The sequence below is a fragment of the Acomys minous genome, assembly GCF_964271855.1.
Source record: "Acomys minous genome assembly, chromosome: 8".
Taxonomy (NCBI): domain Eukaryota; kingdom Metazoa; phylum Chordata; class Mammalia; order Rodentia; family Muridae; genus Acomys; species Acomys minous.
In genome coordinates, this window is record NC_140489.1 from 105,183,341 (window position 1) to 105,196,949 (window position 13,609).

Genomic DNA, 13,609 nt, shown 5'->3' on the forward strand with positions numbered 1-13,609 from the left:
CCAAGGCTGGCTCTGCCATGACAGTGGCCTGTGACACTAGAGAGCACGTTCTCTTCCCCCCTGCAAAATATAGGTAACAGGCCTGCTTCCAGCCCTCTCCCAACTCCACCCTCTTAGAGTTCAGTGACTTACACCAGAGTAGGAAGGACAGGTTATTACACCACAAAGGACGCCCAGATTGCTCCACCTGCCACTGGAATCCTTCCTTCTCCCCGGGGGACAATACAGCTGGTGTGTGACACTGCTTACCTCCATGACTGGACCGTCTTATGGGAGTGGCGGCTAAGAGAAGTTTCCAGAGATTCTACAATAGGCAACATTGTAAACAGGCGCAGAATTATAAGATATTCTGTTTGGGGGTAGGGTTGTTTCATTTTGTGGTTTTTGTTTTGTTTTGGTTTTTTTTTTTTTTTTTTTTTTTTGGTTTTTTGTTTTGTTTTGTTGCTTTTTTGAGACAGGGTTTCTCTGTGTAGCCTTGGCTGTCTTGGACTCATTTTGTAGACCAAGATGGCTTCAAACTCTATAAGATATTCTCATCCACTGTAAGGACTGAAAGTGAATATTTCCACTCTCTTACTGTACTTGGTGGTAAAGCTAATGTGAGCTTTGGGCAGGCAGGATAACCTCCACCCAAGTCCTGTGCATCTGAATTCTCAAGAGATTCCTGTGCATAGAGATGTTTCTATGGAAATGGAGAGCCCAGTTTGCACACAGAAGGAAGCCTGCTGACTGGATAGCCTGAGACTGAGACAGGAGAGGGTGGGAGAGCACTCTGCAGCCTGTGGGATGGCTCAACGTGACCTCAGTGATAGCTCCTGGTATGTGGAAGGGGGAACAAAGCGGTCGTCAGAGAAATAACTGTGAAAGGAAGGCGAGACTCCAGGTCTGCTGGCCTGGAGGGTGGAAGAAAGGATGGGACCCAATGGAGCCAGAGGCAAGTCCATCTCTGTGAGTTCAAGGCCAGCCTGGGCTACATAGTGAGTTCCAGGACAGCCAGGGCTACACAGAGAAACCCTGCCTCAGAAAAGAAAAGAAGGAAAGACAAAAGAAGCAGAAAACATAGAGAAAATAGATCCTTTCTGCAGAGGTGGGTGAAACTGGTGAGACCCCTATTTTATACAGGTTGACCCATCTGAGACATCTGACCCCCAGAACTTAAGATGATAATTGGTGATGGTTTAAGCCTCTAGATTTTTAAAAAATAATCTGTTGTAGAATCCATAGGAATCTGATAGAAGACTTCTTTTTAATTCAGACACAAAATAACACATTTCCTTATGTATTTTCATAAGAACTATGTCGTGGTTGACCTTTCTTCCCACCCCACCCATTCCTCATTTCTCCCCACCCCCACTATCCCTTCTCCCCTCCCCCACTATCCCTTCTCCCCACCCCCACTATCCCTTCTCCCCTCCCCCACTATCCCTTCTCCCCACCCCCACTATCCCTTCTCCCCACCCCCACTATCCCTTCTCCCCACCCCCACTATCCCTTCTCCCCACCCCCACTATCCCTTCTCCCCACCCCCACTATCCCTTCTCCCCACCCCCACTATCCCTTCTCCCCACCCCCACTATCCCTTCTCCCCACCCCCACTATCCCTTCTCCCCACCCCCACTATCCCTTCTCCCCTCCCCCACTATCCCTTCTCCCCTCCCCCACTATCCCTTCTCCCCTCCCCCACTATCCCTTCTCCCCACCCCCACTATTCCTTCTCCCCACCCCCACTATCCCTTCTCCCCTCCCCCACTATCCCTTCTCCCCTCCCCCACTATCCCTTCTCCCCACCCCCACTATTCCTTCTCCCCACCCCCACTATCCCTTCTCCCCACCCCCACTATCCCTTCTCCCCTCCCCCACTATCCCTTCTCCCCTCCCCCACTATCCCTTCTCCCCTCCCCCACTATCCCTTCTCCCCTCCCCCACTATCCCTTCTCCCCACCCCCACTATCCCTTCTCCCCACCCCCACTATCCCTTCTCCCCACCCCCACTATTCCTTCTCCCCACCCCCACTATCCCTTCTCCCCACCCCCACTATCCCTTCTCCCTTCTCCCACTATCCCTTCTCCCCACCCCCACTATCCCTTCTCCCCTCCCCCACTATCCCTTCTCCCCACCCCCATTATACCTTCTATCCCAGGTCCTCGTTTCCATTTTCCCATCACATAGATTCTTATTTTCTCCAAATCTCCCCCCCTTTTTTTTTTTACATTTTTGCTTTTTAATTCAATTTACTCGTTTTTTATTTTATTTGTATGTATGTATCTGTATCACAAGGCAGAAGAGGGTGTTGGGTCCCCTGGGAATAGAGATAAGCATGGCCGTGAGCCACAATGTGTGTGACAGAAATTAAATCAGGTCCTCTGAAAGGGCAGCCAGTGCTTTTAACTGCTGAGCCATCATCTCTCCATCCCTCCCTCTCCACGCCCCTCCCACGTGTCATATCCTTTTCATTCTCCTTTCATTCTCTCATGATGCCCTCTCTATTTTCATGACCTATCCTCACATAAGCATAAGTCTGCTCTGGTCTTGGTGGCCTCATCAAGTATGGCACAGGCTGCTTCCTGTCTCCAGCCATGTGATGGTTTGATGCTCCATGTGCCCCAACCGCAAAGAACCACCCTGCCCTCAGACTAATTAACTTTTGCTCAGTGGGGGCTGTGGCCCTCCTGGACTCTGGTATCTCTCTGTCCCAGAAAAAAAAAAAGTTCATTTTGTTTGCTCATCTGTTTATGTTTAGAAATAAAATTGAACATAGGGTTTTTGAAGTGTTCTTTCTATACACTTAACTCTTCTTCCTATTCCTTGGAATTGCAGGGAAATGTTCACAGTTGGGGATATAAATAGGCCATCTTGTATTCTCCTTCCAAACACTGCTCAGCCCTCTAATAGCAAGCCAGAGGTTTAAAGCATTCTTTAGAACTCTTTGAAAACTGATTTCATCTCTGAAACATGATGTTCCCACATCAGCTGTGACTTCAAGGCATTCACACTAATCCCTGCCCACCAGTGTTCCAAAAGAATTATTGACTCAGAACCAAATGGTCCCACAGCTGTGACAGTTATCAGTCTACAGTGCCCACATGTGTCCACTGGGATCCCTAATCTTCACTCAGTCCCTACCTCACTGTGTCAGTGGCAACTTTAAGTTTAGTCACTAATGAGGCATCCTGTGCTCACTCAGGATATGACATACTATGTGCCGTTCGGGGACTGCTTCCCTGCCCATGGGCCATCACTAATAAGGCCACCCAATCCCAATAAGTGGGCACCAACCCAGCCCTTTGCGCGTGGCCAAGGCTGAGTGGCCAGAGGCCAGGTCCGGCCTTTGAGACGCTTCAGTCATTCTCTGATGAGATCCTGACACCTCCACCATGAGCCCTCAGTGACGAGGCCCTGCTGCCTTCCACCCACTAAACCCAAACATTTTCTTTATTTCTTAGTCATGGAGGATGCCCGAGCATGCTCTTCTTCCTATGGCAGCTTCAGTATCTTGAACCTGTTGGATGTCGAGCACTTATTTATCCACCTTCGCTTCTCCCCGTGGAGCTCAGCAATTACCTGCTAGCAAAGCAAAAGCCAAGAGAGCCACTGTCATCTCCTGGGGACCTGAGACTGCTGCTCCTGGGTGAGGGGACAGATGCCTGGGGGAGGAAAATGCTAAATGCGTGGGGTTGAAGCACACACCATTGCCATGGCGGTAACTCATGGTGCCACAACCAAATTACTATGGCTGTCGGAGGGAAGCTCTGCTCTAAGGAGTCTTATCACCCTTTCTCCCATAGGACCATTGGACAGCCCTGTGGGTCGCCTGTGACCTGAGTCCTCACACCTCTTCTATGCCCCCCCCCCCACAACACCCTGCCTTCTTCCCTCCCCTTGCTAGGGGTGGTTTCATGTGGGCCTTGCTCTCTTACTAGACTGAGTTTCTTAAGGACGGGGTGAGGGTTTATCTGTAGACGTCAGGTCCCAGCAGGAGAGAGATGTTTCCGTGAAATCAGATGATGCAAACTGTTTAACTGACAAAGGGACTATTAGATATACAGAGGTGTGGGAAGGATGCAGGGGATAGTGTGGGACCCCAGGTCTAGCAGAGATGGGGAGGGATGAAACTGAAGGTTGGGTTAACAGCTCCCAGAAGAAAAGCATGGGACGGAGTATAAAACGCCAATCAAGATGACGTGAGATGGGTCTGTGAAATGCCACTCTTCCCTAGCTCCAATCTCCTGGGCTGTCCACTGGCCAAACCCAACCAGACCTGAGGCCTGGGTACCATATATACCATATGTGCCATCCGTTCTGTCCATGTTTCCTGCAGCCTGTATGGGCTGTGGATATTGCGAGGTATCTGGATATCGCTGCCTCCTTAATCAGCGCTGCCCTGTCCCTTGTGAAGCTGACAGTCCAGACACGAAACAAAGGATCCTCAAACAGCGTTTCGCTGCGAGTCCACAGTCTGCTCTGCTTCCCTTTGTCACACTAAATCACGGGTGACTCTGAGCCCCACAAACAGTGTGAAATACCCACTCCATTACTTGACTATATGCTGTTTTGCTAATAGAGTGGGCTCTTTTTAGCCTGGACCTGAACTATAAAGGCAAAATTTGTATATCTTGTATTTTTTTATGGTTATAGATATAGTGTGATGTCCACATGAGCACGTGATACTTGTCACATGGGTGAGTGAGCCATGGAAAAGATCTTTAGGTGAGCAAAGTGATGGAACTCCAGGCATGCCTTGCTCCTACAGTGATTTCTAGGGGGGGGAATCACCTAGAATCAGGCATGGTTTACAGCCTCCTTCTTCCTCTCCTTCTAACAACTGAGGATTGGGAGGTAGGTGCACATATACTCCAAGAATGGAAAGATGCATCTGGGGCACAGAATTTCTCATTGGAGCATTTGTTCTTGTATATAAAAATTTTATTGCGGCTTTCCTAGGTTCCATGCATATCAAGGTATAGATAGACAGATGATAGATAGATAGATAGATAGATAATGAGATCAACAGCAGGCATATAAACTAATGTAAAATGAAAAGGTTTGGTATAGTAATATTTTTCAAGAGTGACACTGAAACTCATAGAGACATGGATGAAGACCTCACACCTCAGCTTACTCCATCAGCAGAGAGGGCTTTTTGCATTGATTTGGGACATTTTCTGACCACCTCTCTCTGTAGTAGGCCTGCAGTTCAGAGAGTTGATAGGAACAAAAATATTGCTATTATTTATAATGAAACTAATATTGAAGAATGTGGTTATCGTATTAGTTAAAAGCTGAGCTTCAGAATTCCGCAGACTTGCCTGCCCTCTCCCAGAGCCACTGGGTCCACAAGTGCACTATGGGTAGAGGAGAAAACTGGATTCCCAAATTATTTCAAACACTTTGCTCAGATGAGCCACTCATTCCCCTGAGCACAGTGAGAGAGCAGACAGAAGAGGCTGCAATGGAACCACAAGAGAACCAGCAAGGGGGGGGGGACCTCCAAAACACACACACACACACACACACACACACACACACACACACACACACACACACACATTTGTTCATCAAACACGTCACTGAGCTCCTCTTCTCCTGTGCTAGGTGATTCACAGATGAAAGAAGATGGGCCTCTGGCTCCAAAGAAATCATCTGCTCAGTCATGGATGCATTCACAGCTTCCTGAAGCTTAGCGTTAGGACAGGAGGTGCGATTTCACAGACTCCAAGCAAGAGCATCCGCCCATCTACAAAGAGCCTTTTTCTGTCCTTTGTGTCTGGTAAAGAAAACTCACAGGTGGCATCACTTGCTCTAATAGTGCCTATCCTAATCACCACCTCGGGGTGCTGAGAAGGAACTGATCGTCTTCTACAGAAAGAGTGGGGCAATTAGTTGTTTCCCTCATTGTTATGGCTGCTAGGTGGTTCCCTTACACAGTCACGTCCTATGTCCCTCCTGGTCCCATTACAGTGTGCGACAGTCCCTTCTCCATCTTCCTCCAATAGGAAGGGCCACCAGGCTTTGGCTTATTTCTTCCAAAAATGCCAAGACTCTGTCTCAGAATATAGCTGACTGATATCACAGGCCTCTGAGTTTGGAAGGGACTCAGAGTAAGAGGGTATTGTCCTTAGAGTAAGTTTGTTTTCCTGAAACCCAGCACTAATGATAGGGAACACATGAAAGTAGAAGGGCACTCTGGGGAAGAAGAAAGGTTTTATTGGGAGGGTGAACAGGCCAAGAGACAGTAATGGAGAGGAAATTACTAAAATCCACTATGTGCATGTATGAAACCTTAAAATAATAATGATAATAATAGTAAGTAATGGTAATTATAATTAATAATAATAATAATAATAATAAAAATAATAATAATAATAATAATGTAGCTGCAAGTATTTTGTTTGGTTATTCCAGTAAGCAGCAAAATGAGAATGGAAAGTGAATCACAGAAAGGAGGCAAGCCATCTAGTGAAGGGTTAACAAGCACGTGACTTGCTTTGGACACGGAGGCTCCATCAAGCATACTTGACGAACAACAAAGCAGGCTTTATGCACTTGAAAGACCCTCCTCACGGAGTGTCCTTCGTCAGGGAGACCCTCCCCAAGAACCAGCGAAACCAAAGTCGGGTTGCAAATGCAAGAGGCTTTATTGATTACACGGGTACCCGGGCGACACAGTCTATCGGATGACTGGCGCGCCGAGTGAAGGGGAGGAGACCCTTTTATAGGGTGGGAAGCAGGAAGCGGGGGTTACAGAAGCGAGAAGCATAGTTACAGGGTCTTGATTGGCTAACTTAATGTGGCTAGATTTAGCTCTGGTTAGGGCTTTGGAATCAGGAAATGGTTAGGCTAGCCTATTCACTGACCATACATCCTGTTTTTCCAATAACTTGGCCAGAACCGCTTGTGTAGACCTTGTGAAATGGTAGGTGACCATGAACCTTGTGACGTCTGCGAGCCTTGTGACATGGTGGTATTTTTCCAGTCTGACTGAGCCTTTCAGGTGACCTCCCTTAACCATTGTACAAGCCTTACAAAATAGAATCATTTACAAAATAGCAAGCCTTGACTAAACAACATTTAGAAGTGGGGTCTTTCATTCCCCTCTTCTTCTATGAACTAGAATGGAATCTTTCATTCTATTTCAGTTTCCATTTCCTGCTTCAGGCGATGGTATTGCTGGGTGAGGACCATCGCTTGGATTATGGATAACCTATCTTTCATGAATTGGACCAATCTGTTGAGGATGCAGGGTCCAAATAGGAGAATCAAGAGTATAATAATGATTGGTCCTAGCAGGGAGGAGATTAGGGTGGTAAACCAGGGGGACCCATTAAACCATCTCTCGTACCATGACTGGCCTGACTCAAAGAGACGCTGTCTCTGCTTTAGTCTCTCTCTTAATTTGCTCATACTATCTCTGACTAGCCCAGTATAATCCGCATAGAAACAGCATTCCTCCTTCAGAGCTGCACAGAGTCCACCTTCTTGAAGGAACAGAATGTCCAGTCCTCTCCTGTTCTGGAGGACCACCTCAGAGAGTGAGGTTAATGATTTTTCTAGGGCCGATATAGATTCTTCTAATGCCACAAGATCGGTGTGCATGGCCTGCTGGAGCTGTCTGAACTGGTATGTTTCAGCTAGGGCGGTGGCTCCTGTTCCTATTCCTGCAGCTATTCCTCCCACGGTGAGACCACCTAACAACAAGGCTAGGGTGAGGGAGACAGGTTCTCTGGGATGTCTGGTCATTCCTTCATAATGAGAGTATATATAACTAGGGTGATGGTAGGTAACCCTGGGCCAGACTTCGACCAGAACACAGAAGTCACTGGTTTGGTTAAGCACTGTGGCTGACACACAGGGGGTTAGTCCCGAGTTGCAGGCCCATTGAGTCCCAGTAGGCCCGGTGAGCCAATATTTGCCGGGATAGATCGTGAGGGTTTTGTTGCATAGGGCCTGATGGGAGTGGGGCACTTTTTCTAAGCAGAGCCCTTTTCCAGTAACTTCGGGTAGGGTTAACTTGTGTCTGTTGTTCTGAGAGCAGCTTGAGGGGGCCGAGGTGTAATTGGAGTGATTTCCTGTTACCGCAATTCCCTCGTAATAAGGTGGGGCTGAGCTCAAACACAGCCAGCATTCTTGGGTTCTACGAGGGTCAGAAAAGTTTAGGGTTAAAAAGGCCCCTTCTAAGACCTGTAGGAGGCGATCCCCTGTCCCTGGGTAGGGGGTGGACATAGGAGAGGAGTCAGGTACAGGAGAGGAATAAGGTACTAAATATGACCTTGATGGTGTGGGTTGGGGTAGTACCTGTGGTTTTGGCTGGGCCTGACGCGGCTCAGTGAGGACGGGATTCGGGCCTATAGCCAGAGTGGAAGCTGTAGTTAGGGATAATTTGATTATAAAAGTCAATCCAGGGTCTTTTCCCGGGGCATATAATCGCAGTCCCCACTTGTTTCCCTGGAGCCAGTGACGATTTTGTCTTCCTTTGTCTGTAAACTTAATGACCAAAGGGTTGCAATAGCTATTCCAGCAAGGTTGAGGGCAGTTAGGGTCATTGGTGTGATTTTTCTTTACTACAATTAAGTCCCAGCTAGAGGAAGGGTTCCAGGAGGCCTCGCCTGTAGTTTCGCATCCCCATGAAGCACAATAGAAATTAGTAATCCCTCCACATTGACGTCTAAACTGTCGGGATTGACCTTGCCCTGGACATACATAGAACTCAGCAGACCGGAGGTTAGTCCGGGTGTAATGATTTGAACATCCATACAGATCGGATGGTATACGGATGGGGAGGGTGCCTGATGGAGGGCTGTCCTTAGAGCATGAAGTCTCACTGAGTTCAGGGAGATTAGGGCCAGGGAACCAGACAGGTGACTCGCCTGCCATTTTACAGAGGTCTGGGGTCAAATCCGGCCACCAAGTCCATAGGGCGTGAGTTCCAGAAGTGGACCATATGACATCTCCCTGGTTGTTTAGAACTTCCCAGGTTTGGGACTTGGGCACGTGCGGGCCAGCTAAGGCCCCTGGGATCCACAAGACAATATAGAGGAGGATTAAGAACGAGTGAGTCTTATCTTGAGCGGGTTTGGAGTCCGCTGGAGATGCCATCTCTCCTCAGTTGGTTCCCCGGGGGCCGGGTTGTCCGGGCTGGTTTGAGCTGCCTTTACGTGGGAAGCGTGGATCCAGGCGGCGATCCCGTCTACTTTGAGTGCGGTGGGAGTAGTCAGGAGAACTGAGTAGGGTCCTTTCCAACGTGGTTCCAGGGTCTTGGAATTGTGTCGTCTGACCCATACAGAGTCCCCCACCTGGTAGGGGTGAGGAACCAAAGGTTTGTTAAGCTGTTCTCTATATGCTGCTGCTAGAGGTTTCCATACCTCTTTCTGGACCATCTGTAGAGCCTTTAGGTGGGCCCATAGGGAGGGACTGTTGGCATAATCGGCAACTTCAGAATCTAGGAAATTAACAATAGGAGGGGGTGAGCCATACATGATTTCAAAGGGTGTGAGTCCGTGTGGCCCTGGGGTGTTACGGGCACGATATAATGCTAAGGGGAGGAGGGTCACCCAGTCTCTAGTGCCAGTTGCAAGCGTTAATTTAGTTAAAGTCTCCTTGATGGTTCTATTAGCTCGTTCTACCTGACCTGAACTCTGGGGGCGGTAGGCACAATGTAATTTCCAATCGATCCCCAATAGCTGGACCACCAACTGACTTACCTGGGAGATGAAGGCGGGGCCGTTGTCCGACCCTATTACCTGGGGCATTCTGTACCGGGGAAAGATGTCATCCAGGAGCTTCTTCGAGACCACCTTAGCTGTCTCATGCTTGGTGGGGAAGGCTTCAATCCATCCGGAGAAGGTATCTATAAAAACGAGTAGGTACTTATAGCCATACATACCGGGCTTGATCTCAGTGAAGTCGATCTCCCAATGGGTGCCGGGGCGGTGCCCCCTCAGTCTAGCCCCTTGCGCAAGAGGGTTTTTACTAGCGTTGACCTGGGCACAGGCCACGCAGGAGTCTGTTGCCCGTTTGATGGCCTCCTCCTTTCCTAATAGGAATAATCCAGTCTCTTCCCTCTTCAGGAGTGTGCTCATTTTCCGTGCACTCAGATGGGTTAGCTTGTGGAAAAAGTCAATCAAGTAGGCAGTGGCCTTGAGCGGGGCCACGACCTTGCCCTGGTAGGTCCATTGATCAGGGGTAGCACAGGTGGCCCCCATTTTCTGTAGCAGGTGAATGTCTTTTTCCGTGTATTCCCAGCCTTGGCGGGCTTGGGAATCTGACTGGGAGCCTTCGGAGGTTTGGTCGGCGGTGACCAGAAGTTTGCTAGCCCTTTTCCCGGAGAGTGCTGCCAAGCGAGCGGCTTTATCGGCCATCCTGTTTCCCTCTGCCTCCAGGGAAGTTCCTTTCTGGTGCCCGGGGCAGTGTATGATGCTGAGTTCACGGGGCAAGTGTAGGGCTTTTAGCAGGGCCAGTATCTCAGTCTTATTTTTAATTTTTTTGTCCTCCGAGGTCAGTAGGCCCCTCCTCCGGTAAATTTCTCCATGGATATGGGCTGTGACAAAGGCGTACCTGCTGTCGGTGTATACGTTGAGGCGTTTACCGCTGGCCAGCTGCAGTGCTTTGGTCAGAGCTATCAGCTCGGCACGCTGGGCTGATGTCCCCGGGGGGAGAGGGCTGGACCAAATTACATCCTTGGTGGTTGTTATGGCGGCTCCTGCTCGCCGTTCTCCATTTTCCAGGAAACTGCTGCCGTCCGTAAACCAGGTGCAGTCAGCATTCCGGAGGGGCTGGTCGGTTAGATCAGGGCGGGTCCCGTGAGTCTCAGCCAGTATCTGCAGACAATCATGGTTATCGGGGGGCTCGGGCGAGGGAAGTAGGGAGGCAGGGTTCAGAGTCACAGGGGGTCCGAAAGTGACTTTTTCAGGGTCCAGCAAAAGAGTCTGATAATGGGTCATCCGGGCATTAGACAACCATCTGTCAGGCGGCTGCCTGATTAAGGCTTCCATGGCATGAGGAGCCAGGATGGTGAGAGGCTGTCCCATTGTCAACTTGCCAGAGTCTTTGACCAGGATGGCCACTGCTGCCACCATGCGGAGACATGGTGGCCATCCTGAGGCTACTGGATCTAACTTTTTGGATAGATAAGCGATGGGACGCCGCCATGGCCCGAGCTTTTGCGTGAGCACTCCTTTTGCATACCTAGACCTTTCATCAACGTACAGTTCAAAGGGTTTGGTCAGGTCTGGAAGTCCCAGGGCTGGGGAGGAAAGTAAGGCTTCTTTGATGGCATCGAATGCCTGCTGCTGGGGTTTTTCCCAGGTAAAGAGGGTACTTTGCTTGGTGAGGGGGTATAAAGGGGCTGCCATCTCTGCAAATCCTGGGATCCAGAGCCGGCAGAAGCCTGCTGTACCCAGGAATTCCCGGAGTTGTCTCTGGGTCTTGGGCACGGGGATCTGGAGGACTGCTTGCTTTCTTGCCTGGGTTAGCCACCTTTTTCCCTCTCTGATCTGGTATCCCAAATAAGTTACCTGGGGCTGACAGATTTGGGCCTTTTTAAATGAGGCCCGATATCCCAAGTGTCCAAGAGTCTTCAAGAGGGCCTTTGTCCCAGCCCGACAATCATCCTCAGTCTGGGCGGCCAATAAGAGGTCATCAACATATTGCAACAAGATTAAGGTTGGGTGTTGGACTCGGAAGTCCGCCAGGTCTCTATGCAAGGCTTCATCGAACAGGGTAGGGCTGTTTTTAAATCCTTGGGGTAGTCTAGTCCAAGTTAGCTGCCCGGACAGTCCCTTTTCTGGGTCCTTCCATTCGAAGGCAAAGATGGGTTGGCTGTCCGGGTGGAGCCTTAGGCTGAAGAAGGCATCCTTTAAATCTAGGACTGTATACCAGATGTGTGATGGGGGCAGGCTGGTCAGGAGGTTATAGGGATTTGGCACAGTTGGGTGGATGTCCTCAACCCGCCTATTAACTTCCCTTAAGTCCTGGACAGGGCGATAGTTATTAGTCCCGGGCTTCTTAACAGGAAGTAAGGGGGTGTTCCAGGGGGATTGGCATGGCACCAGTATCCCTTGGTCCAGCAATCTCTGAATATGGGGCCGTATGCCTTGGTAGGCTTCCTGAGACATGGGATACTGCTTTATAGAAACTGGGGTTGCCGTAGCTTTTAGAGTGACCATCAGGGGGGGCTGGTTAGACGCCAGCCCCATTTCACCAGTTTCAGCCCAGGCCGAGGGAAAATGCTCCAGCCATGTTAAGGGTGGCTGCTTTTCGGATTCAGCCTCGTAGAGCCTATATTCTTCCTCCACATCCAAGGCCAAGACATGGATTGGTTTCCCTTGTGGCCCGGTTACATGGGCCTTCCCATCCTCAAAGTAAATTTGTGCTTTTAACTTAGTCAGAAGGTCTCTGCCCAGAAGAGGATAGGGGCAGTCAGGGACATGTAGAAAAGAATGCAAGACCTTACCGGTCGCAAGCTGGATCTTTCTTTCGGTGGTCCATCGGTATGTCTTTGTGCCGGTTGCGCCTTGCACCCAGGCAGTTTTGTTGGTCAAAGGCCCCGGTGTAGATGTAAGGACCGAGTGCTGTGCCCCTGTGTCAACCAAAAAGGTCACTGGTTGCCCCCCCACATTAAGGGTTAACCTGGGCTCAGGGGGAGGCTCCTGGCCCTGACGGCCCTAATCTTCCAAGTTCAAGAGAGTGGTAGAGGTCCGGGGTCTTCTGGTTCCCTTTGGCCGTCTGGGGCAGTCTCGGACCCAATGGCCTTTTTCCTTACAATAGGCGCATTGGTCTTTATCCACCCGTGGCCCCCTCCGCTCTCCAGGTTCCTGTCTACCCTGTGTCTGTCCTGTTACAACGGTGGCCAGCAATCTGCTCATTTCCCTGTTCCTTTTTCTGTCCCGAATATTTTCTCTTTCCTCTGCCTCTTTTCTCAGTTTTTCTTCCCTTTCCTCACTCTCTCTCCTGATCCGATCCTCTCTTTCTTCTGGAGTCTCTCTCTTATTATACACTTTCTCAGCTTCCTTCAGCAAATCCTGTACTGTGCTCTCTTTTAATTCTTCTAATCTCTCTAGCTTCCGCCTTATATCTGGGGCTGACTGCCAAACAAACGACATGGCCAGAGTGGTAGCCTGGAGGGGGTCCTCAGGGTCATATGGTGTATAGACCCTATAAGCTTCCTTCAGTCTTTCTAAGAAGGTGGAAGGGGTTTCATCAGATTTTTGTGTAACCATCTTGACCTGTGCCAAATTCGTGGGCCGCCTAGCAGCCTTTTGGAGACCCGCTATAAGCAACTGGCGATAGAGGCGTAGGTGATTTTTACCCTCCTGTGTATTGAAGTCCCATTCAGGGCGTTCTAAGGGAAAAGCGCTATTAATCTCGTTGAGCAGCTGGGTTGGGCGCCCGTTCTCTCCTGGGACATTTTTCCGTGCCTCTTGAATGACTCGCTGGTATTCCTCGGTGGTCAGGAGCGTCTGCAGGAGTTGCTGGCAGTCGTCCCAGGTAGGCTGGTGAGTCACTAAAATAGACTCGATCAAGGAAGTAAGTCTAGTGGGATCCTTAGAAAAAGGAGGGTTATTATTTTTCCAGTTGTAGAGGTCTGAGGCAGAGAAAGGCCAATATTGAATT

At 49.6% G+C, this 13,609-nt stretch overlaps 1 protein-coding gene and 1 long non-coding RNA gene across 3 annotated transcripts in view; both read right to left on the reverse strand.

The window, feature by feature from the left end:
* Positions 1-207: 207 nt before the first annotated feature.
* LOC311603817 overlaps positions 208-13,609 on the reverse strand; it is a 45,858-nt gene continuing 32,456 nt past the window's right edge. For both annotated transcript variants that reach the window (XR_014781274.1, XR_014781275.1), the window contains exons 4-5: positions 2,130-2,300; positions 208-304 (exon numbers count right to left, since the gene is read on the reverse strand). This is a non-coding gene — a long non-coding RNA (uncharacterized lncRNA). The remainder of the gene's footprint in view (positions 305-2,129; positions 2,301-13,609) is intronic.
* Positions 8,682-13,431, reverse strand: LOC311604094 (uncharacterized protein). The gene is made up of 3 exons (XM_084793633.1): positions 13,305-13,431; positions 9,882-10,458; positions 8,682-9,437 (listed from the first exon to the last, which is right to left on the reverse strand). Exons 2-3 carry the CDS (start codon positions 10,354-10,356, stop codon positions 9,040-9,042), a joined length of 873 nt encoding a protein of 290 aa, XP_084649759.1. The 5' UTR covers positions 10,357-10,458; positions 13,305-13,431; the 3' UTR covers positions 8,682-9,039.